This window comes from Lagenorhynchus albirostris, chromosome 3 (assembly GCF_949774975.1).
Source record: "Lagenorhynchus albirostris chromosome 3, mLagAlb1.1, whole genome shotgun sequence".
In the NCBI taxonomy this organism is placed as follows: Eukaryota; Metazoa; Chordata; class Mammalia; order Artiodactyla; family Delphinidae; genus Lagenorhynchus; species Lagenorhynchus albirostris.
In genome coordinates this window covers 161,204,816-161,231,141 of record NC_083097.1, presented here as the reverse complement: position 1 = coordinate 161,231,141, position 26,326 = coordinate 161,204,816, and the positions used below count along the sequence as shown (strand labels likewise).

Genomic DNA, 26,326 nt, shown 5'->3' with positions numbered 1-26,326 from the left:
GGATTAGTTAATCTCCAGGCAATCATGCTAGAGGATGCCCTGGGCAACAGTTGACCTCATCAGCACATTTTTACAGACTTTTAGGCTATTATCATGGTGTAGGTACTTGGTACCAAGAACAATGTTAACCAAATTTTTCTAAGTGGAGATCTGATTGAAATTAAAAACTATTTATTTGGGGTTTGTTAGGACTGCAGCCCCGGAGACACGGATTCAAGAAGCACTTGAATTGTGTTTTGCTAGACTACAGAATAGGGGTGGTTTATAAAGGTAAAAAGCTGCAAAGCTACGGTCAGTTACATAAATTGTTTGTCAAGAATTATAATTGGAGCTGACAGAAAGTGAGGGTACTTGTTATGCAAGGATTGGTTTGGGATGTGAAATGGTTGCATAGTTACCAGGGGAGACCTTGAGACAATAAGGTTGTAGCTGGCAGGTGTTGTTCTGAATATGGCTGGTGGTCCCTGGGTCTGGTTCAGTTCAAAGAAAGTTCAAGTTCTCAGTGGTAAAGAGATGTCTGAGATTAAATCCGCAGTGGCCATCTGACTCCGTTTTAGTATGCCTGAATTGTGATTACTCCATTATAATTTCAATTTGTCATCAACAACAACTCCTTATCCAAGGGCATCTCTTCGGGATAAAGCACTCTGGGATGATCTTGCCTCATAATCACACAAACACAAAGGTCACGTATCTCTGCACTTACTAAAAATCAAACTTCAGTGCTTCATGGCAATCCTCAGGCTAGTAAATTAGTTCAAATTTCCGAAACACATACTGACACCTCAGTTGCATTCAGGAACCCAGAGAACAACCTGGGTGAGGGAGGCAGACTTTGCAGTGTCAAGAGGGTGAGGTGCCCTGTGTTTCCACGGGAGGATGTGAGTGACTTATTTGATTGCTTTTGTGGACAGACATGGAAATTATACTATACTACAGACTGATAAGACTGTAATACAGTCATCCCTAGGTAACCAGGGGGGATTGGTTCCAGGAGACACTGACTATACCACAATCCACCGTTGCTCAAGTCCCATAGTAGGCCCTCTATATCCCCAGGTTCTGCATCCACAGATTCATCCAACGTCCAATGGAAATTTCAGTCTGAGTTTGGCTGAATGCTCCAATGCTAAACACGGGACTAGAGAGGACCGACTCTATATATGTTGGAAAAATCCGCATGTAAGTGGACCCTTGCAGTTCAAACTCATGTTTTGCGAGGGTCAACTGTACTATTCTGTAAAAGTACAATACTATACACTATAAAGTAATTATGTATATGCTAATTATATATAATATATTCTATTTGCATATAGTATAAGCTAATTACATATAATGCTATACTACATACTACCTATGCTATGTACAGGTAATATACTACATTTTACAGGTAATATACTACATTACAAAGTGTAATATACTACACTTTACTTTTTTTAGCTTTTTAAAATTTTTTTAAATTTTTATTTATTTAATTTTGGCTGTGTTGGGTCTTCATTGCTGCTCGCGGACTTTCTCTAGTTGTGGCGAGCAGGGGCTACTCTTTGTTGCAGTGCGCGGGTTTCTCACTGCAGTGGCTTCTCTTATTGCGGATCACGGACTCTAGGCGCACGGGCTTCAGTAGTTGTGGCTCGCAGGCTCTAGAGCGCAGGCTCAGTAGTTGTGGTGCAGGGGCTTACTTGCTCTGTGGCATGTGGGATCTTCACAGACCAGGGCTGGAACCCGTGTCCCCTGCGTTGGCAGGTGGATTCTTAACCACTGCGCCACCAGGGAAGTCCTACGCCATTTTATGTAAGAAAAAATTCTCAGGAGCGTGAAGAGGTGAGGGTCAGGGTCTGCAATGCCAGGAGTTATCCTGTTCCAACCACTCACGCTGCTATAATCACTTTCAGAAAAGCACCCCTCACGATGTGACCCTTCCTCACTTTATTTTCCCATTGGAAGCTCAGTGAGGGCGACAAAGGTTTCTGTGTCCTCACTTGGCCTCCATGTCCTCTGGGAGGTCTCCTCCGTATGGTATCCATCACCCCCCAGGTCTCACCTGCCCACTGAGGTCGCTCCGGTCCGCCTCACAGGCCGTCCACACCGAGCCCTTGATCACTGTCCCCTACTTGGACTTCCACTGATGGGGAGAGAGGCGGCCTCCAGACCTCGGACCCCAGGCTTACCTGCCACAGAGAGAGTACTTTCTGGGACCCTGGAAAGCACTGAAAGCTGTTGCAAGAGCAGGTGGGGACATGGCTCCGCCCATTTCTGCCTCTTGAGAAACCTGGAGCTTGTCCTCCGATTAAGGAGGAGACACCACCTCCTGCGCCTGCGCACTTCAGGGACCCCGGGCGTTTCGCGCGTCTTATTTGGAGACGGTGTCGCGCGTTGCATTCTAGAGTTTTGGGAAGCAAAGGGGCCCCAACGGCGGAGGGTCTGGCTGAGATCACCATTTCCCACAGGCCACGGGTCAGGAGATCTGCAGAGATTTTCCTGCACCAGGAAAGAGTTGTCACCAGCCTCGTTAGGGGAGCGCCAAACTCTGGAAGCGGTTGCCGAGGTGAGGGACCTCCCGGTGGTAGGCACATGTGCCACCGAAATCATAGCGTGCAGGGTTTTAGAACAAAAGGAGGATGATTTGGTAACAGTGGGGTCTGTCAGAGGGACTCTATAGCTAGGACAAGGCAGGGTGTCTCTTTTCGACATTATTGGTGGTTTTGAAAGTATTGTGAAACTGTGCTTGTTGGTACACTGCTGACCTTTATGAGACAGCGGGTAGTAAATGTCTGACGGGCCTGAGCCTCGCACTCATGACATGGGTTCTGGGTTCCATCACTGCTTCACCTCACAGTTACCTGAGGTCACAACAGAAAATTTCCAGAGTGGGATAGTGTTTGATTTAAACATGTTTCCTAACAAGCGGTCACAGAGTACACTAGAGATGGGAAATTTATAAGTTGGAAATGGTCTCAAGACCTTCTCTGGGAACACGTGATGTTGATGTCCAATGATTAGATTAGGATACACCCAGCTGCATCCCATTGGGGAGGTCTGTGACATGCACCTTTGTGTCAGACCACAGCATTGCCAAGATATGACCCAAAAAACTTGGAGTCAATACAAAAGTGGACTCCAAGAGCCCTATCATTTTCTCACCAGTTATGTGAATGGCAACGAGAGCAGGTGTAGCCCTAGAAGGTACCTCTTTCCTAAGTCAGACTTGGTACCAAGAAAGTCCTGTTGTGACCCATGACCTTCCTCCATTCTAGTCCTTCCATTTCTTCTTATGAAGGATCACAGAAGGTGGAAAGAAGGGTTACACGTGTAAAAATCAAGGTTTGGGAAAGTTTAACATTCTCCTAGCATGTGAAAGCAACTTTGTTGCTTTCTATTACTTTTTAGTATATACACATACTATTTGGAGTGTAGTTGTGAAATTTTACAAATGTATAGTTATACTACCATCAAGATAGAGTATACTTCATCATCTCAAAGGAACACTCTAGTGGTGCCTGGTTGTAGTGAACCCTCCCTACCCTTAATCACTGATCTGTTTTAGCTTCTTATACCTTTGTCTCTTCCACAATGTCATATATATGGAACACCATGGTGTCTTATGTTCCCTGCTGGAAACTCTTGATTCTGCGTTTGTAAAAGTACGTAATTATACAAACCTTATAGTGTCCTTCTGAGTTTGCAATTTTTGACATTGCCCAGAAGAGTGGCACACATTATGCCTTCAAAACTGAGAGATTCCACTGTTATCAGCTATGGGAATTGAGGTAAGACCCAATGCTTAACTTTCTTCATTTGTATGTGGCAGGAATGATGGGGACAGGAGATCAAACGAGATACTAATAATTGTAAAGTCACATGTCAACACTGCTAAGAAAGCATAAATTAGTACTGAAAAAAAAGAGGGGAGCAAGTTTGGACTTATTTTGCTGTTTAATGAAACCCAAACTGTCACCTTTTACCCCATCTTCCCTAACATCTGCTGAAAGTGTAAACGTGGAAATGATCCCTGAAAACAGAAAAAATGAGCTTTCAGGGCTTTGTGCATAAACCTCCTAGCTGCTCCTCTTGTAAGAAGGCATAGGGACTTCCCTGATGGAGCAGTGGTTAAGAATCCGCCTGCCAATGCAGGGGACGTGTTCAAGCTCTGGTCCAGGAAGATCGTACATGCCGCGGAGCAACTAAGCCCGTGTGCCACAACTACCGAGCCTGCGCTCTAGAGCCTGTGAGCCACAACTACTGAAGACCGTGCGTCTAGAGCCTGTGCTCCGCAACAAGAGAAGCCACTGCAGTGACAAGCTCACACACCACAACAAAGAGTAGCCCCCGCTCGCCACAACTAGAGAAAGCCTGCGCACAGCAACGAAGACCCAACACAGCCATAAATAAATAAATAAATTTATAGAATAAAGTTTAAAAAAAAAAAAAAGAAGGCATAGAATATTTCCTGCTCTGAGGAAATATACCTCCTTTGCCACCACATTCAGATATTACTCAAAATGATACCCTCTGTCTGCAGCTCACCTCAATTATTCCTTGGATAATTGCCCTCTAAACATCCATAGTTATTTTTGGTGTTTCAACCAGGAAGTCATATTGGACTTGCACAGATATCACTCTACTCATAGGAAAATGCATGATGAGCTACAGTTGTGCAGATGACCTTTACTCAAACCCAAAGGAATACCTTTAAAAGATGTATTCACTTGATGTTAGTCTGTGTTCAATTAATACATTTTATTTAATCAATAAAACTTGAAGCACAGTATGAAATTATATCTAAGATACAATAAAGAGGTAAATATCAGAAAGAAATAAAATATTCCAATATAATACTCCATGTATTAAAAATTGTTTCTTTTTTCATTTCCAGATGGTGTGCAGTAATAGTCATGAGGTGTGTTCTTTTATTTCGGGTGAGTTCAAATTGATTTCCAGGGCTTAGACTTGCACTCCTGAAGTGTTCAAGTATGATTATATTCAAAACAATTTTTTTGCCATGGAAATAATAATTAACTTTTTTCTTTTTATGGAATGTAATATTCAACAGATACTTGTGGGTTTTCTTGTTGAGCTAGCAAAATTCCTATAATTTTCTTTTCTCTTTTCCACATAAACACTGGGTTTGAGTGAATTTGCTGGATTGTTCACTTGGTTTGTGTATTTAAAATAGCAGTGGTGGTCCTAGCAACTCCAGTGGGAGTAGAGGCCCTGAGGCCAGTGACTCCAAGCTAAGGCCCCCTTGAGCCTGCGAAGGGAACTGCTTGAAGGCCTAGTTGGTTCTTCCCAGGGAGCCTCTCCCTGCAGGTGTCCTACCTGCTCACACCCACCCTGGAAGGAGCCTTTAGGCTGACAGAAGCTACAGAGCCCTGGAAACTGGGGATGCACATGCACTTGTGGGGATGGGGGCTAGGGGGTGAGAGAGGAATGGACAGGGAGGAGGTGCCCCTTCTGAGGTTTTAGCTGTAGTTCCCTTGGGCCTTCTTGTAGAAAAAGGTTGGAGTTTTGCATCCAGTGTAGCTGCACTCAGAGTGTAACTTGTATACGTTAAGAAAGTCATGGGGGCTTCCCTGGTGGCGCAGTGGTTAAGAGTCCAATGCAGGGGACATGGGTTCCAGCCCTGGTCTGGGAAGATCCCATATGCCACGGAGCAACTAAGCCTGTGCGCCACAACTACTGAGCCAGCACTCTAGAGCCCGTGAGCCACAACTACTGAGCCCACATGCCACAACTACTGAAGCCCATGCACCTAGAGCCCATGCTCCGCAACAAGAAAAGCCACCGCAATGAGAAGCCCGCGCAACGCAACGAAGAGTAGCCCCCGCTCGCCACTAGAGAAAGTCCGTGCGCAGCAACAAAGACCCAATGAAGCCAAATTAAAAAAAAAAAAAAAAAAACCTTTAAAAGAAAAAGATTAGTAAATAGTAAAATATAGTCTATATAAATTTCTGTTTTACATACAGAGTTTAATTAAATCTGTAAGATAGTAAAGTCTAACTTAAGAACTTAACCCACATACCCTGGTCCCCTCCAGTGCTCTTCCTCCTGTCACCGCGAAATACAGTTTTGAAAATTTCTTGAGCATCCTGTGTTTCTTTTAAACCAAGCAATTGCGAATGCATATTTATCTTACCCAGGTTTGTCCGTGCAGTGAGCAGTCAAGACTCCACATTTTTAGATGTTTGACTGCTCACCCCTTAAGCCTCACCCCACCCTCTTCCCCTTGTGCCCCTACTTGGACAAGCTGAAGAGGAAGCCTGGGTGCTCTCTCCTCTAGAGCAGGCAAGAGATTCCAACCATAAGCCCTGCCAGTGTGCAGGGACTCTTGCCCTAGCCCCATGCCCAACCACAAGGAACACCCAGGCCAGGCTCCTCACCTTGCTTTCTGAAGCCATTTCAGAGCTGCTTGAGAGGAGCCCTCCCTCCTCCCCCAAGACCTGAGTCATAAGCTTTTTCCTACCTTCTTGGTGTGTGTGTGTGGGGGGGGGTCACTTTGGCATCAGCCTCAACAAGGAAACCACACCTCTGCAGGTGACAGTAATAATCGTCGCCGTGAGCAGCATATCCACACATGACCGCCACCTGTGGGTCTGTCTTCTCTTGCTCACCTGCTCTGCTGCCTGATGGTTGCCAGCGCTGTGGGCTGCTGGGCGCTGGGGAGCTTGTGCCGTGAGCTGTGCTGCCCTTGCACTGTTGACCCCACCAGGCCTCTGTTCTATGGTTGGCTGACCAGAATGGAAAGTTTCAAGAATTTCTAAGCCTTTGGGAGCAGGGGTGTGGGATTGGGGCTCTCCTTAAAGTAGTCCTGGGTTGATGTCTGTGCCAGGATTTATCTGTGTGTTATAGAGAAACTGTGACAGAGGCTGGGTTGACCCCAAAATGCCATGGGGATGGGGTTGGAAGAAAGGGACTACACCCTGTGAAAGAGGTAGCCTCATTGTGTGAGGGGGTAGTCCTGAAAAAGCAGTCACTTAAGAAGAAAAGGAGGGCTTCCCTGGTGGCACAGTGGTTAAGAATCCGCCTGCCAACACAGGGGACATGGGTTCGAGCCTTGGTCCGGGAAGATCTCATGTGCGACGGAGCAACTAAGCCCGTGCAACAAAACTATTGAGCCTGCTTCCTAGAGCCCGTGAGCCACAACTACTGAGCCTGTGTGCCACAAGTACTGAAGCCCACGCACCTAGAGCCCATGCTCCACAACAAGAGAAGCCATTGCAATGAGAAGCCCGTGCACTGCAAGGAAGAGCAGCCCCCTCTCACTGCAACTGGAGAAAGCCCACGCACAGCAACGAAGACCCAATGCAGCCAAAAATAAAAAAATAAAAAAAAGAAAGAAAAGAAAAGAAAAGAGGAGAGGGGGAAAGGCAGCCACTAGGTTGCAGGCTGAGCTCACATTCCTAATACCAGAAGGCTCACCAGGATCCTTAAAGACTTCTGTTGCTGCATACCCATGGCATCCTTGTGGCATAGCCAAGGGATTAATTCAAAACGGACTTAAGCCTGGGTTCCTTAAACCCTATAATGCAACCAGTTGTCATGGGGAAGACTCCTAACCTTGATGGCACTGTTTTGAGGCTCTTGAGAGGAAAAAATATTATAAATACAAGGGTAGAGAGACACCCCTTCCCCAAAGTATATCCAGTGAAGGACACAAAACAGAGTAGATCGGGAGGAAGGAAATAATAGATACAATACTAAAACAAAGGTCCACAATTTGATGCAATTGGAAATCCAAAATATACTAAAATAACTTATACAACAAAACAGATGAAAGTACATTGCTTAGCTTTTGGGCCTCTACAACATAGGTTCAGAATTAATTTTGCTCTCTGATATAAAGTACTAATTCAGATACCTTCAAGCAGTTAATAAATACTAGGTCTCAAAGTACAGATCTACCTGAGTTCTCACTAAATTTAAGCAAGATACCTCTGATAATTTTAGGAGCACTAATGAATATAGAGGACAAATAGGACAATGTTTCTCCTTAACCATCAGAACCACGGTTGTGCCTAAATTCTCCATGGTCACAACACCCATTGTCCTAAAATATCCCATAACGAGCTGGGAAGCTCTGAACCAATGATTCATAGATTAAATTAAAGTTTTTGCCACTTAAAAATTGCCTTGGATTTCCCTGGTGCTCCAGTGGTTAAGACTCTGCACTTCCATTGCATGGGTTGGATCCCTGGGTGGGGAAGTTCTGCATGCTGCGTGGCACGGCCAAAACAAAAAAAGAAGAAAAATTGGACCTCACAGACCTTACTCCCCAAATAAGTTAGTTACTATGGCCCAACATAAATTACACAGGGCCTTGATGGACTGAAAACTGTATCTAAAACCTAGTTAGTGAAGGGTTAATTATTCTCCATCCTCCTTCTAACAGCCCAGTTTATCCCATTAAACCAGGAAAGAATGACACCTTACAGTGAATTAAGGCAACCTCAAGGCTGTGGTCGTACCAAACAGAACCCTATTCCTAGTCTCCAACATTATAGAAATTACCGACTCCATCTAATAAGCAATTGATAAATATTCTGATATCACAGATTCGGCTAAGTCTGTTGTGTTCAGTGCCTAGTTCAACAGCCTCTCAGCTGCACTTGGCCTTCACCGCTGAACGGATGTGTGATACACCTTTACTGGGTTATCCTCATGGATCATTAACGGCTTTGCCCTCGCACACAATCATTGCAGCCAAGATCTGAACAGCATGCTGGTTTCTCCAAGAACACAGGCAGAACATTATATTAATGACATCTCCTCTAAGGACATTAAGGACACACAAATATTGAAAAAAGAAGCTCACAAAAAGCAGATGGGACAAGGCCATGCATATAATGTGAGTCCCTGATAACTCTGTTAAATTTCTGGAAATTATTTGATAAGCTGAGGCCAGCTCCCTCCCTGACACCATGAAGAAACGGCTATCGTTCCCCATAGCACCTACAACATCTACATGGTTCTTTTGATGTTCTGGAGGCAACATATTCCGTGTTTACAAATTTTACTTGAGCCCATTTTTGTTGTTATTTGCAAGTTTGCCACCTTGTATGGGTACCCTGCCACAAAAGGCTAAAGACTCTCTTCAATTACAAGTGGCACTCCAGTTAGTGCCCTTAGAGAATCCTTCACTAGAGGCAGTATGTGAATGACTTGCCTCTTTGCTCTCCTTCTCAGGCCTCCTCACAGGAAGATAGCAGCCACCTCCTAAAGCTTTTAGCCTTAAAGGAGCATAAGGTCGCCAAAGAGAAATTGCAGTTTGCCCGAACCCAGGTTCAATATTTAGGGCATCTGATATCAGAACATGGGTGACACATAGATCCAGATAGAATTCATAGTTTCCTAAGTTTCATGGTTCCCAAAGTAAGCACCAATGGTGAGGTTTTCTCAGGCTAGTGGGTCACTGCCAAAACTGGATTCCAAATTTCTCTCTTATGGCTAAATCTCTGTATGTTTTACTCAACAGTAACAACCCTGACCCAATTTTATGGGAAGAACCGGACAACAAAGCTTTCAAGGCCTTAAAGAAGGGTTTGATGGGGACTTCCCTGGTGGTCCAGTGGTTAAGACTCTGTGCTTCCAATGCAGGGGGCAGAGGTTCAATCCCTGGTTGGGAAACTAAGATCCCACATGCCATGTGGCGCAGCTAAAAAGAACAAAAAAGAAAAGAATTGCAAAGAAAAGAGGTGTTTAATGAACCTACCTACCCTTGGCATTCCAATTATCAGATTCCCTCCATCCTTTTGGTATATGAAAAGGAATGGAATGCCCTTGAGGAACTCACCCAAAAACATGTACCACCATCCACCCATAGCATAGGGTTTTATAGCCAGCCAACGGGACCCTGTGGCATGGGGACACACCCCTGCCTCAGCTTAGAGCCATTATGGCCACTGCCCTTTTGGTTATGGCCATGCATAAAATCATTGTGGGATCCCCTTTAGCCATTTTTGTACCTCATGCATTTGAAGCTCTCCTAAATTTTCATCACACTCAACATTTCTCAGGCAGCCGCCTCACCTCCTATGAAGTCCCTTGTTAACTGCCCCTCACATAACTCTTTTACACTGTAATAACTTTTAACTCTGCTACTCTTCTCCCTTCCATCACTAATGAAGTACTCACAACTGTTTTAACACTGACGGACCACCTCCTGACTTGTAATGATGTGCAGGAAATTCCATCGGGTAATGTTGACTTCTCATGGTTCACTGATGGTTCTTTTTTTTTTTTTGCGGTAAGCGGGCCTCTCACTGTTGTGGCCTCTCCCGTTGTGGAGCACAGGCTCCGGACGCGCAGGCTCAGCGGCCGTGGCTCACGGGCCCAGCCGCTCCGCGGCATGTGGGATCTTCCCGGACCGGGGCATGAACCCATTTCCCCTGCATCGGCAGGCAGACTCTCAACCACTGCGCCACCAGGGAAGCCCTCACTGATGGTTCTTATTTAAAAGGTGACAATGACAAATACTGTGCTGGGTATGCTATTACAACTCCTTTTGATGTTGTTGAGGCAGCATCTTTACCTATGGCTGCTTTGACCCAACAGGCTGAATTACGTGCTCTTACACAGGCTTGTACATTAGCCAAGGACAAAACTGCCAGTGTTGGTACTGATAATAGATACGCTTTCACAGTAGCTCGTGATTTTGCAATGCTGTGGAAGCAACGTGTCTTCCTTACTTCCGATGGAAATAAAGTTAAAAATGGCCTCTATGTTCAGGAATTACTGAATGCAATAATTCCCCTTCCGCATTAGTTATTAAGATTCTGAGGGTTTTTTTTTTCTTGGCTGCGCTGCACGGCTTGTAGGATCTTAGTTCCCTGAACAAAGATTGAACCCATGCCCCCCAGCAGTGGAAGCGTGGACTCCTAACCACGCCAGGGAATTCCCCAAAGGCATTTTAAATTTGACTCTCTGAAGCTAGGGAAAATCACCTTGCTGATATTTCTGCAAGGAATGCTGCCCTTAAAGGGATCTAGAGCAGCCAAATGTCTGTCATAGACCAAAGGGATATTTGCCCAAATAATTTAGAAAAACTGGCTAGACAGGCCCAACAATTGGTCTCAGAAAAGGAAAAACAAGATTGGAAATTCAACAACTTTTGGTTTGATAAAAAGAGAAAGCTCTTGTTTGGACCAAATACCAATCCATTCCTACCAGAGATTCTAAAATTCCCACTCCTTACCATTATCCATGCATTAAACCATTGGTCAACTGACCAAATGATATCCTTCATCACTCAATATTGGTGGGGAAACATTAACAAGTCCACAAAAAGTGCCTACCTCACTTGTCCCACTTGTCCAAAGCATAGCCCAGTGAAGCCTGTCTGTTTCGCCAATAAACATTTAAAATTGCATAATAGGGATTTCCCTGGTGGCGCAGTGGTTAAGAATTCGCCTGCCAATGCAGGGGACACGGGTTCAAGCCCTGGTCCGGGAAGATCCCACATGCTGCGGAGCAACTAAGCCCATTTGCCACAACTACTGAGCCTGTGCTCTACAGCCCACAAGCCACAAGTACTGAGCCCGAGTACCACAACTACTGAAGCCCACGTGCCTAAAGCCCGTGCTCTGCAACAAGAGAAGCCACTGCAATGAGAAGCCCGTGCACTGCAATGAACAGTAGCCCCGGCTCACCACAACTAGAGAAAGCCCATGTGCAGCAACGAAGACTCAATGCAGCCAAAAATAAATAAATAAATAAATATATTAAAAAATAAAAATAAATAAAACTGCCTAATGAACCATTTGAGGCCAGCAAATAGATTTCATGCAACTTCCTGTCTAATGGATATAAATATGTTTAAGACATGGTCTGTTATGTTTTCATACTGGACTGAAGCCTTCCCTTACAGACATGCTACTGCCTCTACTGTGGCTAAAATCCTTTTGGAAAAGATTATCCCTACCAGGGGAACTCCTCAAATTTCACAGTGATTGAAGAACCCACTTTACTAGTTAGGTGCTTTGACAAGTCTCTGCTGTTTGACAGGCAACACTGTCACTGTGCTTACCACCCTCAATCGTCTGGTTTAGTCAAACACACTAATGGTATTAAGATTCAATTGGCAGAATTTGTTGAGGTCCTACAAATACCTTGACCAAACGCACTGCCGTTAGTTCTTCTAAATCTCAGACCCACCCCTTTTGGAACTCATAAACTCTCACCCTTTGAGACAGTCACAGGACACCCAACGCACTTGACCTACTGCTTCTTTTGACCCACAACTCATAAAAGGGGAGATGCTCCAACATTGCAAAGGCCTAACTGTTTCTATGAAAAGTAATCATGTTTTGGTAGAAGAGTCTTTTCACAGTGTACCCTTGGGAAACAAAGACCTTTAAGTATCACATCTTGCAACCTGGAGATTTCATTTATTCAAAAATACACCTCCAGAAGAACTCTCTTCAAGCTCATTGGAAACACCTCTATCAAGTACTGCTGACCAACCCTTGTGCCATCAGATTCCAAGGAATGCACTCTTGGATTCACGTGACACATCTATGACACACCTAAAGAGAACATCAAACCCTGACTGGAGCTGCACATCATCTGGTGACCTGCAAGTAAAGATTTCCCAGAATTGAAGCAGACAAGATTTGATGAGACAGCTTTCCCAAGATATCAGGACCAAGTCTGCTGGAAGTTTGTTGCCAAACCCTTGATGATGACATAACTCTTCAGATGATAGCCAATGCTTATTATCTTAATAACATATGGACTAGATAAAAAGTGCCTGAAGGTTCTCTCTCTTACCCCTTCTTGTTACTCAAATGTGACCTTAGTATCTGGTCACTTTCTCTTTGACATGAGATACTAAACCCAGGAAACCCTGACATTGAGGGAAAAAAGCTGCTGAAACTATATAGAAAACCTGACTCTTGATCAACGATGCTTTCAGAGAAAGATTTTCATCAAAAGGGGAAAATGGAAAAAATGAATACACAGAAACCTCAAATAGAGTGGGCAGACCACAAGGGGGAGCTCTCACATCCTGCAATGACAGTAGAGCCCAACAGGAAAGAAGAAAGATACCTCTTCTTTCCTGGCAAAGATTCAGCCAATGAAAAGTCACTGATGCTCTGTTTATTACAGCCCTTCCAACTTTCTTTTCTGCTCTACACAAGTGTTCACCTTCCCTTGCTGTGCAGGAACCTGCAATGTGACTCACCACGTTGCAGACCACGAGTTGCAGTGCTCCGCTGATCCTGAATAAACTCACCTTGGCTAGAGTAGTATCTTGTAGTCTATTTGTTTCAGGTCAAGAAGGTAAAAGGTTAGGTTATTGATTTGCAATCTCTTGTTAACATAGGCATTAACTGCAAATAGAAACATTTCTATGTACTATTTTAGATGCAAACTATAAACTTTGACTCCTTAGGCATGATATAATTTTCCTCATTATCTCTAATTATATTTTTTTTGCTTTAAAGTCTATTTTGGGGGCTTCCCTGGTGGGGCAGTGGTTACGAATCCCCTGCCAATGCAGGGGACATGGGGTCAAGCCCTGGTCTGAGAAGATCCCACATGCTGCGGAGCAACTAAGCCTGTGCACCACTACTGAGCCTGTGCTCTAGAGCCCGTGAGCCATAACTACTGAACCTGCGTGCCACAACTACTGAAGCCCGCGCACCTAGAGCCCGTGCTCCACAAGAGAAGCCACCACAACGAGAAGCCTGTGCACCTCAACCAAGAGTAGCCCCACTTGCCGCAACTAGGGAAAGCCCGTGTGCAGCAACCAAGACCCAACACAGCCAAAAGTAAATAAATTAAATAAATAAATAAAAAATAAAGTCTATTTTGCTAGATATTTTTATAATCTCTCCAGTTGTGGAATCATACTCCCCTAGACCTCATTGATTCCTCCCATGGTGGTTCCACCTTCTTAACTGAACCCTTTCTCCTTGACATCAGTGTCTAATTTGCACCCATGAGATTTTAATTTGTGGAGATGACTGGCAACACTGCTGGTGGGTGGGCTGAGTCCTGACACGAAAATGTACACATTTTTTTTTTTTTTTTTGCAGTATGCAGGCCTCTCACTGCTGTGGCCTCTCCCGCCACGGTACACAGGCTCTGGATGCGCAGGCCCAGCAGCCATTGCCCACGGGCCCAGCCACCCCGCGGTACATGGGATCCCCATGGACCGGGGCATGAACCTGCGTCCCCCACATCAGCAGGCAGACTCCCAACCACTGTCCCACCAGGGAAGCCCCACACTTTAAATTAAATACAATAAAACATGACTGAAGACATATTAGGGATTACACTCAGCTATGAATAACAGGAAACACACAGAACCTGCCGGATATGAGGAAGGTGCTGATGCTACACAGAAGGACTGCATCAGAGCAGTCACTGCACAGTGCAGTAGAGGAACAAACTCTCATGTAGTTCTTTTGGACTGTACCACTGTAACCGTCATAGTGGAATGGGGAGCACATAGTCAGGAGCAGTATAAACAGAACAAGGTGCTTACAAATTAGACCTTATACAAATAAGATCTAGAGAACAGGGCACTCAGTGCTTCAGAGAATATTCTTAACCATGACAGTCTAACTTTCTTACAAGGTGGACACATGAGAGCTTGCAGGAAAATCCAATCTGTATTGGATCTTTAATGTTGAATTTGGGGAAAACTGTAGAAGCCTACAGCTCAGATCAAGTGGAAGTCAAGCAGTCTACGGTGGTTTTGAGGATATACTTGACTGATAGGGAAAATAATGTGGAAAACGGGCTGGAAGCAAGTGTCTACAAAGGCCCTATGCTTCTGTCTCCTTCCATACAGGTGACTTCAAAACCTGACTAAATTATACTTCATTTCTGCATTCCAAGTTTCATGTAAGTTAGGCTTTGGTGACTTCTCACATGGGATCATAAGGCAACACATTCTAGAAAATGTAGTTCATGTTACTCACATTAATATAACAGGATCAAGGGACATTGCCAAATCTAAATTTTATTGTCCTTTCACATGTCTCTCTTCTTCTTTTTTTTTTTTTTTCAGTATGCGGGCCTCTCATTGTTGTGGCCTCTCCCGTTGTGGAGCACAGACTCCGGACGCGCAGGCTCAGCGGCCATGGCTCACGGGCCCAGCCGCTCCGTGGCATGTGAGATCCTCCCGGACCGGGGCACAAACCCGTGTCCCCTGCATCGGCAGGTGGACTCTCAACCACTGTGCCACCGTCTCTCTTCTTAATGTAAATTCCACAGTCCAAATCCCAACCAAAAGAAATGACAAAGTGTAAAGGACAAAAGATGAAGATAATTCACAAGAGACTGCACTATGAAAAACTTTGCATACTTACAAGTATATAGCAATTATATATTCCATGGAAAATAGAATAAGGATCTTTAGGCAATAAAAAGATAGTTTTCTGTTAATAAGGTGGAATATATATATATATATATATATATATATATATATATATATATATATATATATATAAAATGAATAAGGCATATCCAGTACTTGCCACAGGAAGCCAGTAGGAAAAAAAAACCAAACCGGCATTTTTCAATGTTCTTTTCCTTACATATAACTTACAAAATTAGGTAAAAATTAAACCTACTTGCATACTAGAAATAAACTTCAATTCATGGTTCCAATAGACTTCAAAATAGACACACAAAAAATTACTAAATAACTAAAAGAAAAGACTACCTATTAATTTTTAAGGAACTCTTGCTTAATGAGTATCTACAAAATTATCTCACTTCAATGTGTACTTTGAAAACAAATTAGAAATCCATACTAGAGAGAATCACTTTAAGAATGAGTCAATTACAAAAAAATTTATAACATTTCTTTCATGTTGTGAATTTTCAGACAGTGTACCCATAGTACTTACATGGAGATAATTTCTTTCCAGTGCAGTTTTCATATGACTTTGAAAATATTTGTTAAAATTGAAAAGTTTCCCTAATTTTTCAGTTACAAAGTTTCTAATGCGTGTACATTTTTTTTTTTTTGCGGTATGCGGGCCTCTCACTGTTGTGGCCTCTCCCATTGAGGAGCACAGGCTCCAGATGCGCAGGCTCAGCGGCCATGGCTCACAGGCCCAGCTGCTCCGCGGCATGTGGGATCTTCCTGCACCGGGGCATGAACCCGTGTCCCCTGCATCGGCAGGCGGACTCTCAACCACTGCGCCACCAGGGAAGCCCCGCATGTACATTTTCACATAGTTTTGTAAGGATGTGGGGCAAGTGAAGGTTTTCCTACATAGTTTACATTCAATACAATTCTCTCCAGTGCAAGTTCTTTCGTGGCTTTCCAAGGAAATGGGACTTAAGGCTTTCCCACATTCCTTACATATATATATATATACTGTTTCTCTCCAGTGTGCACTCTCATGTGTCCTTGGAAACGTGTGATACATGAAGGCTTCCCCACATTCCTTACATTCAGTTTCTGTCTAGTACGAGTTCTTTCATGTATCTGAATATAACAGAGAGTGTTGAAAGCTTTGCCATACTGTTTGCAAAAATACGGTTTCTCTCCAGTGTGAGCTCTTTTATGTATTTGGAATGAACTGGGAAAAATAAAGGCTTTCACACATTCCTTACATTCATAGTGCTATTCTCCATTATGAGTTTTTTCATGGCTTTGGAAAGAACTGGGACAACTGAAGGCTTTACTACAAGTTTTACATTGATAGGGTTTCTCTCCAGTGTGAGTGTTTTTATGTGCTTGTAAAGAACTGGGACAATCAAAGGCTTTCCCACAATCCTTACATTTGCAAGGTCCATCACCAGTATGCATTATCATGTGTCTTTGAACATTTGAGGGATAAATAAAGGCCTTTCCACATTCCTTACATTCATAGGGTTTCTCTCCAGTATGAGTTCTTTCGTGTTTTCGAATGGAACTGAGATAAGTGAAGGCTTTACCACATTGCTTACATTCATAAGGCCTCTCCCCAGTATGACTTTTTTCATGTATTTGACGACAACATAGAAAACTGAAGGCCTTACCACATTCCTTACACTTATATGGCTTTTCTCCACTGTGAGTCCTTTCATGACAACGAAAGTAATTGGGACAATCAAAGACTTTCCCACAGTCTTTACATTTATAAGGTCCATCTCCAGTATGCTTCATCATGTGTCTTTGAAATTTGGCAAGATAACTGAAGGCTTTCCCACATTCCTTACATACATAGGGTTTCTGTCCAGAATGAGTCCTCTCATGTTTTCGACAGGAATTTGGACAACTGAAAGCTTTACCACAATTTTTACACTTATAGGGCTTTTCTCCACTGTGTCTCCTTTCATGACTTCGAAAGGATCTGGAATAACTGAAGGCTTTACCACATTGCTTACATTCATAGGGTTTCTCTCCAGTATGAGTTCTCTCATGTTTTCGAAAGGAACTTGAACAACTAAAGGTTTTACCACATTTTTTACATTCATAGGGCTTTTCTCCAGTATGTGTCCTTTCATGTCTTCGAATGTAACTGGCACAACTGAAGGCTTTACCACACTGCTTGCATTCATATGGTTTCAATCCACTATGAGTTCTCTCATGTTTTATAAAGTAACTGGGACAATTGAAAGCTTTACCACATTGCTTACATTTATAAGGTTTCTCTCCAGTGTGCGTTATTTCATGAATTCGACAGTATCTGAGAGAACTGAGGGCTTTACCACAGTGCTTACATCTATAGGGTTTCTCTCCAGTATGAGTTCGTTCATGTTTTTGAAAGTTGTGGTGATATCTGAAGGCTTTTCCACACTTTTTACACTCATAGGGTTTCTCTCCAGTGTGAATCCTTTCATGCCTTTGAATAGACTGGCGAAGCTTGAAGGCCTTCCCACATTTCTTACAATCATAGGGCTTCTCCCCAGTGTGAATCTTCTCATGGGTATGTCTGGACTGACGATGCTTGAAGGCTTTCCCACATTCCTTGCATTTATATGGCTTCTCCTCATATTCCTGATACTCACGTGGTTTGGGTGTAGTGCGAGATGTCATGTGCCTATTAAAGGATGAATGACGCATGAAGATTCGTCCACATACACTGAATTCACATAGTTTTATTCCAGTTTTCTTTTTCTGATTATGATTTGAAATTTGGCTAAATGTTTCCCCATACTGACTACCTTCATTATTTTTACAGAGTCTCTCTACCATATGACTGCTGTAAAAAATAAGAAGGATATTATTAATGAATTGTTTATTAATTATATTTAGTAATAGTTATGACAATGAAAATTTTACCATTTTAAAGGAAAGTGCACATTTTCTGCACATTCTGATTGAAAGTGAATTTACTAAAGCTCTGCAAGATAATCATAGCAATTATCAAAACAGTAATATTCATAAATGGTGATTCTGAATACTGATTCCAAGTGTACTATTTTTCAAACACTCAACATTTAGGACACATTTGAGAAAAAAGGTTTGATGCAAAAATTCTAAGATTCATTAATTTTAAGGCTGGGATGATTTATTTTATTTCTTTGTTTTACAATGTCATGGCATAAACAATCTTGAGAGAGAAGAAAGAAGCTAGAGGAATCAGGCTCCCTGACTTCAGACTATACTACAAAGCCACAGTAATCAAAACAGTATGGTGCTAGCACAAAAGCAGACCATAGATCAATGGAAAAGGATAGAAAGCCCAGAAATAAACTCATGCACTTATGGTCAATTAATCTATGACAAAAAAGGCAAGAATATACAATAGAGAAAAGACAGTGTCTTCAACATGTGGTGCTGGGAAAACTGGACAGCCACATGTAAAAGAATGAAACTAGAACATTCTCTAACACCATATACAAAAACAAACTCAAAATGGATTAAAGACCTAAATGTAAGACTGGATACTATAAAACTCCTAGAGAAAAACATAGGCAGAACACTCTTTGACATAAATCGCAGCAATATTTTTTTTTGGATCTGTCTCCTAGAGTAATGGAAACAAAAGCAAAAATAAACAAATGGAACGTAATGAAATTTAAAAGTTTTTGCACAGCAAAGGAAACCATAAACAAAATGAAAAGACAACCTACTGAATAGGAGAGAGTATCTGCAAACGATGCAACTGACAAGGGATTAATTTCCAAAATATACAAATAGCTCATACAGCTCAATATCAAAACACCAAAGGACCCAATCAAAAAATGGGCAGAAGACTGAAACAGACATTTCTCCAAAGAAGACACACAGATGGCCAACAGGCACATGAGAAGATGCTCCACACCACTAATTATCAGAGAAATGCAAATCAAAACTACGAGGTATCACCTCACACCGGCCAGAATGGCCATATTAAAAAGTCTACAAATAATAAATGCTGGAGGGGGTGTGGAGAAAAGGGAACCCTCCTACACTGCTGGTAGGAATGTTAATTGGTGCAGCCACTCTGGAGAACAGTATGGAGGTTCCATAAAAAAGTAAAAATAGAATTACCATATGATCCAGCAATCCCACTCCTGGGCATATATCTGGAAAAGACAAAAACTCTAATTCGAAAAGAAACATGCACCCAGTATTCATAGCAGCAATATTTACAACACCCAAGACATGGAAGTAACCTAAATGTCCATCACGGATGAATGGATAAAGAAAATGTGGTATCACTTACACGTGGAATCCAAAAAAATGATACAAATGAACTTATTTATAAAACAGAAATAGACTCACAGACATAGAAAACAAACTATGGTTACCAAAGGGGAAAGGGTGGGGGAGGGATAAATTGGGAATTTGAGATTAACAGATACACACTACTCTATATAAAACAGATAAACAACAAAGACTTGCTGTATAGCACAGGGAACTATATTCAATATCTTGGAATACCCTATAATGGAAAAGAAATGGAAAGAGAATGGATATATATATACGTATAACTGAATCACTTTGCTGTACACCTGAAACTAACACAACATTGTAAATCAACTGTACTTGAATAAAACAAAAAATATCATGGCATACTAACATTCTGTCACGGGACCTTGCTTTCTCATGTGAATATAACTCACCTTAGATTTGTCCCATGATTTTCATACTGATCTTCAGTATCAGGGTCTTCCCATTTTTCTCCTAAAATGCAGACCAACAACAAAAAAAATCATTATAAGTTATAAAATATCAGAGAAAAGTTGTTACATGACAGGTCCATGATGAACTATGACCATGCCTGGTTTATTTACTAATGTAGTCCCTTTCCACATTTCACCTCTTGAAAATGTTGATAAGCAAGCAACACTGGTTCTCTAATTGACTAAGTAATTAAGTAAGAATGTCATCATCCCTACCTATTGAGGTCAAGTTCTTAAAGGTTTCCTGCATCACATCTCTGTAGAGTTTCTTCTGGGATAGATCCAGCAGAGCCCACTCCTCTGTGGTGAACTTCACACTCACATCCTCAAAGGTCACTGAATCCTAAAACATCCCAAATACGTATGTGAGAGAATGGACAGAATGAAGAGCACCAGCAATCTATACTCAATTCATAGGAAGTTCACATATGACTCTGCGGTCTCCAAACATTTGTTCTATAACTTTGTCATTAGAACTTTCACTCTATGGTGACACTCCCTCATGAATTCAAGAGCATCATGAACACAAGGAATTTACTGCTACATTTGTACTGTGATCACTTCAAGTCTTTATTCCTCTCTGTCAAGACATAGAGCACCTTGGAGAAATAAAAGAAACTTGCTATACAGATGAAAGAAATAATCCATTTTAAGCACACCAGTTCATTCTGATAAAAACTTTCTCATTCCCTCTTTAGTACCCACCATATCGTGCAGCACTATACGAGCACAGGTTCACATCTGCATGAGGTTTTAACAAATAACAACACAGTGAAGAACTGGAAGGTTTTCTTTCTATTCTCATCATCAGACAGGAGGCCAAAAGTCCTGTGGAAATCCAACCTGTAACAAGAGCCAGCTAGTCATATTGTCCTGAAGTACTCCAGGCTAACAGAAGTAGTCAGATCCAGGTGGGTGAATGAAAATATTCTTGTGGAGGAGTATAAATTAAAATTTATATAATATTTATCACATACTCAGTTTTGCTTTCCTTTCTCTGTCTCATTTCATGGGGCTAGGAAGTTATTCAGAGTCAGAGCCAAGACATGAGGAGGAAAACAGGACAACTCACACCTCCACAAAATCCCTATATTCATGTGCCTTGGGATGGCTTCTGAACAATTTTTAGAACACCCATACTGAGATGATAAGATCACAGAAGACCTCATTTTGGCAGAATCATACAACTATAATCTGGGCCTTGATGACCTTGGGGAACAGGTTAAGACAAAGTTTGCAAGGGCTTCATTAAAATCTTCAATGGTTTCATGGTGAATTTGCACAAATTATAAAAATACATAAAGAGTTCAACAGTGCTTTCTCAAAAAAAAAACACAAAACGCTTTTCTCTTAAAACAGCAAGTGATACCTGACCAGCCACTCTAGAGGCTGTCCTCCCACCTTCTCTCATTTCTGAGCTCCCAGGTGGGGCACAGCAGCATGACAGCCCATCCTAGGTATAGGAATTCCGCAGTGGCATAATTTCCTAAATGCTGGTCCCTGAAAGAGACCAATTACCCGTTGATGTCCATGTGAAGGGAACAGAAAAAAGGCTCCCATCCATCAATTCTGATGCTAGAATTAGCTTGTTTGGTAGAGCAACATCAACGAAGGAACACCTCTCTTGTTGTGGGTCCAGGGAGTAAGAGGAGCGGCCTAGGGCAGCCCTAATTACTCTTTCTTCACTGGAACAACAACACTTGTTCATAACAAAATCCAACTACCTAGTGTGCAAAAGACAGTGAACATTAGCAGGCCCAAGAATGCTTAGCCTTAGAAATGCTTGCCCACAAATTTCATCTTTCACTAGTATCTGGGATCTGTGATTTTTGGGAGTAAGCTGACCAACCTTACAGATAAAAGTGCCTCAGTGAGCCTAAAGTGTATACGGTAAACTCCTGTTTTCCTTTGGAGAGTGGTAATTTTGTGTCATGTTCAGCAGAAGGTGCCTACCTGATCAGCACCCACCTCCCTAAACAACTATGGTCACTGAGTCTCTAATCTGTTACTTGGAGAACTGAGCCCATCCTACGTGGTAACACCAAGAGACAACATTTGAGAGCTTGCTTCTGGTTTCCTCCACACCAAATTTAATTCAATACTAAACAAGACTAATACAAAATATTTAATGATCCTCATGTAAAAAAATTTTTTTAAATTATTGGGTAATGTTAAAGTAGACTGAAGTAAGTAAAATGATGGCATGTGTTCTTAGAAAGAATTCAGCGTCGCCCAGATGTCATCTCTCCCAAATGATACATTTATTAAGTTTCGCAAATACCTAAAACAGTTTTTAGGACTCGATAAAAGCTACTCCTCCAAACCTAATACAAAGAAGGAATGTCCAAAAATGGACAAAGTCTTCTATGGAAAAACATGGCAGTCTACCTAACACACCTCTATGGTAATTCAGAGGATACAAGTATTAGCAGAAAGAAAAACAAACAGAACAAAGGAAAGGAAAAGTGTCTTCCATAGACCAACATTTAATATGGAAAGTTGTTCAAGGACAGAATAGGAGAGTAGTGGCAAATATCATGAACACTTGACTACATAAGGGACAAACTATTATCCAGTTGGAAAAATGCAGCATATTTCCCTTCATTCCATAGACAATGGCCTCCTCATTGTAGATTTAAATGTGAAAGATAAAACTAGGCCACTTTTAGAAGTCACAGGTAAATGTTTTATTGATAGAAGAATAGAAAGAGTATCTCATATAAGCAAAAGAATGATCTATAAAGACAGACAAATTCAAATGTATTAAAATTAAGGTAGTTAAAAGATACATAGGGCTTCCCTGGTGGCGCAGTGGTTGAGAGTCCGCCTGCCGATGCAGGGGACACGGGTTCGTGCCCCGGTCCGGAAATATCCCACATGCCGTGGAGCGGCTGGGCCCGTGAGCCATGGCCACTGAGCCTGTGCGTCCGGAGCCTGTGCTCCACAACGGGAGAGGCCACAACAGTGAGAGGCCCGCGTACTGCAAAAAAAAAAAAAAAAAAAAAAAAAATTACATAAAAAGGAAAATATCTGCAATGCACACAGATATAAAAATAGAAAAGGGCTACTTTGTAGAGTTAAAATGAACAGAGACAATTTTCAAATGGAAAAAGAAGCAAAACATATTTAACAGATATGAAAAGGATAATATATGAAAAAATGTCTATCACCTTGGCAACTGGGTAATAGGACACTAATATGTCCAGTAAATCCCATTTCACAGTGATTAGAACAAAACTTAGTCAATTTAATAATCTAAAGTGTTGGGACTTCCCTGGTGGTGCAGTGGTTAAGAATCTGCCTGCCAGTGCAGGGGAACAGGTTCAATCCCTGGTCTGGGAAGATCCCACATGCCACGGAGCAACTAAGCCTGTGCTCCACAACTACTGAGCCTGCATGCCACAACTACTGAAGCCAGCGTGCCCTAGAGCCCATGCTCCACAAGAGAAGCCACTGCAATGAGAAGCCTGCGCACTGCAACAAAGAGTAGCCCCCACTTGCCACAACTAGAGAAAGCCCGCGCGCAGCAACGAAGACCCAAAGCAGCCAAGAAAAAAAAAAAAAGAAGAAGAAGAAGAAAAAGAAAATCCCAAGTGTTGAAGACCATTGGGGGAAAAAATCATTAAATTATGCACAAAGGGAGGAATGGAATGGCCAAGTGATATACTCCATTGCTATTTCCTGTGAATATGAACTTGATCACTATTTACAGCCCAGCAATTCCCAACAATGTCCACAGAATTTATTGTATAGTTGCACTTGGAGAGATATACAAGGGTGGCATACACTAATATCAACAGATCTGAAGGTTTTATCAGTAAAACAGTAAAGCAAAGAGTACTGCAAAAAGTGCAGCATGTTACCTATTCTGTAACTGTTATGGTCTCCTGCAAAGACAGATGAAGCCTCGCCCGAGATTTAGTTCAGATGTCTGCGCTGATGATAACACATACACACGTAAAGAGCATGAAAGGGGTTTCTTACTTCTATAATGGAAGTGTTTGGGAAAAGGAAAGGAAACCTCTGAAGAAGGTGAAAAATGCCTTGAGACATCAAGGGAAGAAGGAAAGGAGCCTGGCCTGGGTTTTTTATTGAGCTTAGGGGATGGTATAGGGTGAGAATTCAAGTACACGAGCAAGGCCTTCTGTGGATTCAATCATTTGCCAGAATCAAAGGAAGGGAGACTGAGGCTTTCTTATCACCATGTACAGATGTGGGCACAAGTAGATGAAAGAAAGAGGAAGTAAGGTTTAAAGTTGTTAGCAGTCAAACATCAAAAAAAGGAGTCAGAGACTTCTTATCTATGGTCTGGTATCTAAGGAGCTTGGAAGTCAGCTTCTGGTACCTTCTAGTCCTCAGAAGAAAAAAAGCCAAGAAACTTAAAAGCAACAACTCTTCCACCAGAGAACTGAGGTCACAGGGTAAACTGCTGTCTCCAAATTAGAAATAGAAACAAAAAAGTATACCCAGACACCTGAAACTAAAACAACATTGTAAATCAACTGTACTCCAATAAAAATTTTTAAATAAAATTGGAACAATACAGAGAAGATCAGCAGGATGACATGCAAATTAATGAAGTGTTCCATATTTTTATAAAAATACTGAATCACTATGCTGTACACCTGAAACTAATATAATACTGTAAATCAACAGTAAAAATAAACAAATAAAAATAAATAAATAAATAAAAATATACCCAGAATAGTTTCTTCTTTTTAACAAGCCTGTCCTGAAAACAATCTATTTCACAAGCGCGCAACTAACTGGGATTTTGCTAGAGCCTAACTGACCTGTGGCTGTAGGGAAATAGCCAACGTGAGTCTCTTTTAGCATTTTCTGCTCTCAAAGGTGGGGGCACCTCTGAGGATAATAGTGTTTTTTTCCCCTCTTAACAACAAATATGTGGTGTCCCAATGCCACTTCTCCAACTCTCTGTCACCAAATAGATGTCCAACAGTTCAATTCAATTCTAACACTAACTCACATATGTTACACTCTATAGATTTAAGCGCTCAGTACTAGACAATGCCTCTACTTCAGATGCCAGACACAAATGGCGTGCTTTGGTTACCAACGTTTCTACTCAGCCGTCTACAAATCATAGATTTCCTTGACACACCATCAGGTTTCATAATTTACTTAAAACAAAAGACACCCTATCACCCTTATTACTCAAGTCATTCCAAGGACTTCAAAAGTTTTTGCTAGGAATGCGGGACAAAGACCAAACATCTTTCTCATTGTATCACAGAAAGTCAAACCCAGAGATACAGGATCACTAAAAGATTGAGATCAAATCAGTGTCCTAGAGAATGCTTCCCCTCTGCCCACATCTACTTCTACATCAACTGGCCTCTTGTTTAATATAAATGGACTATACAGAAAGACCTAGATGCTTTCCGGTAACATCAAGAAGAAGGCAAGGATGTCCCCTCTCACCATTCCTTTATCAATCTTATACTGGAATTTTTAGCTAATGCAATCAGACAGGAAAAGTAAATAAAAAGGATAAAAAATGAGAAGAAATAAAACTGCCTTGGCTGGCATATGACAAGACTGTCTTTGGAGAAAACCTCAAAGAATTCCAAGAGCAAAAAAAAAAAAAAAAAAAAAAAAAAAGACCTTGAACTACTAAGAGAGTAGAGGAAGGTTGAAGATTAAAACGTTAACATGCACAAGTCAAGTGCTTTCCTACAGATCCACACATAATACTGAACTCAACCTTGACGAAGGACCAAAGGCAATATTTAATTTAGAAAAAATTTAGTCTTTTCAACAAATAATGCTGGAAAAATTGGATATCCACATGCAGAATGAAGAAATGAATCTAGACAGAGATTTGAAACCTTTCATAAAAATTGGGCTTCCCTGGTGGCGCAGTGGTTGAGAGTCCGCCTGCCGATGCAGGGGACACGGGTTCGTGCCCCGGTCCGGGAAGATCCCACATGCCGTGGAGCGGCTGGGACCATGAGCCATGGCCGCTGAGCCTGCGTGCCCGGAGCCTGTGCTCCGCAATGGGAGAGGCCACAACAGTGAGAGGCCCGCGTACCGCAAATAAATAAAATAAAATAAATAATAATAATAAATAATAATAATAAAAAAAACACAAACCTTTCATAAAAATTAACCCAAAATGGGTCAGAGTAGTTAGTGTAAAATGTAAAGCTACCACATTCCAAAAAGATAACATATGAGAAAATCTAGGTGACCTTGGTTTTGGTGATTAATTTTTAGATACAAAAGCAAATGCAAGATCCAAAAGATAAAA

General features: G+C 41.9%; 1 protein-coding gene and 1 pseudogene across 1 annotated transcript; one reads left to right on the top strand and one right to left on the bottom strand.

Moving 5' to 3' along the window:
• Positions 1-15,522: 15,522 nt before the first annotated feature.
• On the bottom strand, positions 15,523-20,876 carry LOC132517530 (zinc finger protein 709-like). Its single transcript, XM_060144905.1, has 4 exons — positions 20,761-20,876; positions 20,272-20,398; positions 19,996-20,056; positions 15,523-18,146 (listed from the first exon to the last, which is right to left on the bottom strand). The coding sequence occupies exons 1-4, from the start codon at positions 20,761-20,763 to the stop codon at positions 16,583-16,585; spliced, it is 1,755 nt and encodes a 584-aa protein (XP_060000888.1). The 5' UTR covers positions 20,764-20,876; the 3' UTR covers positions 15,523-16,582.
• A 3,680-nt stretch (positions 20,877-24,556) lies between these two features.
• LOC132518917 (U6 spliceosomal RNA) lies at positions 24,557-24,650 on the top strand (annotated as a pseudogene).
• Positions 24,651-26,326: the final 1,676 nt, after the last annotated feature.

Coding starts and splice junctions, on each gene's coding strand:
- LOC132517530 (XM_060144905.1), bottom strand. Junction 20,057..20,271: donor TAAGAACTTGACCTCAATAG/GTAGGGATGATG, acceptor TCTGCATTTTAG/GAGAAAAATGGGAAGACCCT. Junction 18,147..19,995: donor AATCATGGGACAAATCTAAG/GTGAGTTATATT, acceptor TATTTTTTACAG/CAGTCATATGGTAGAGAGAC.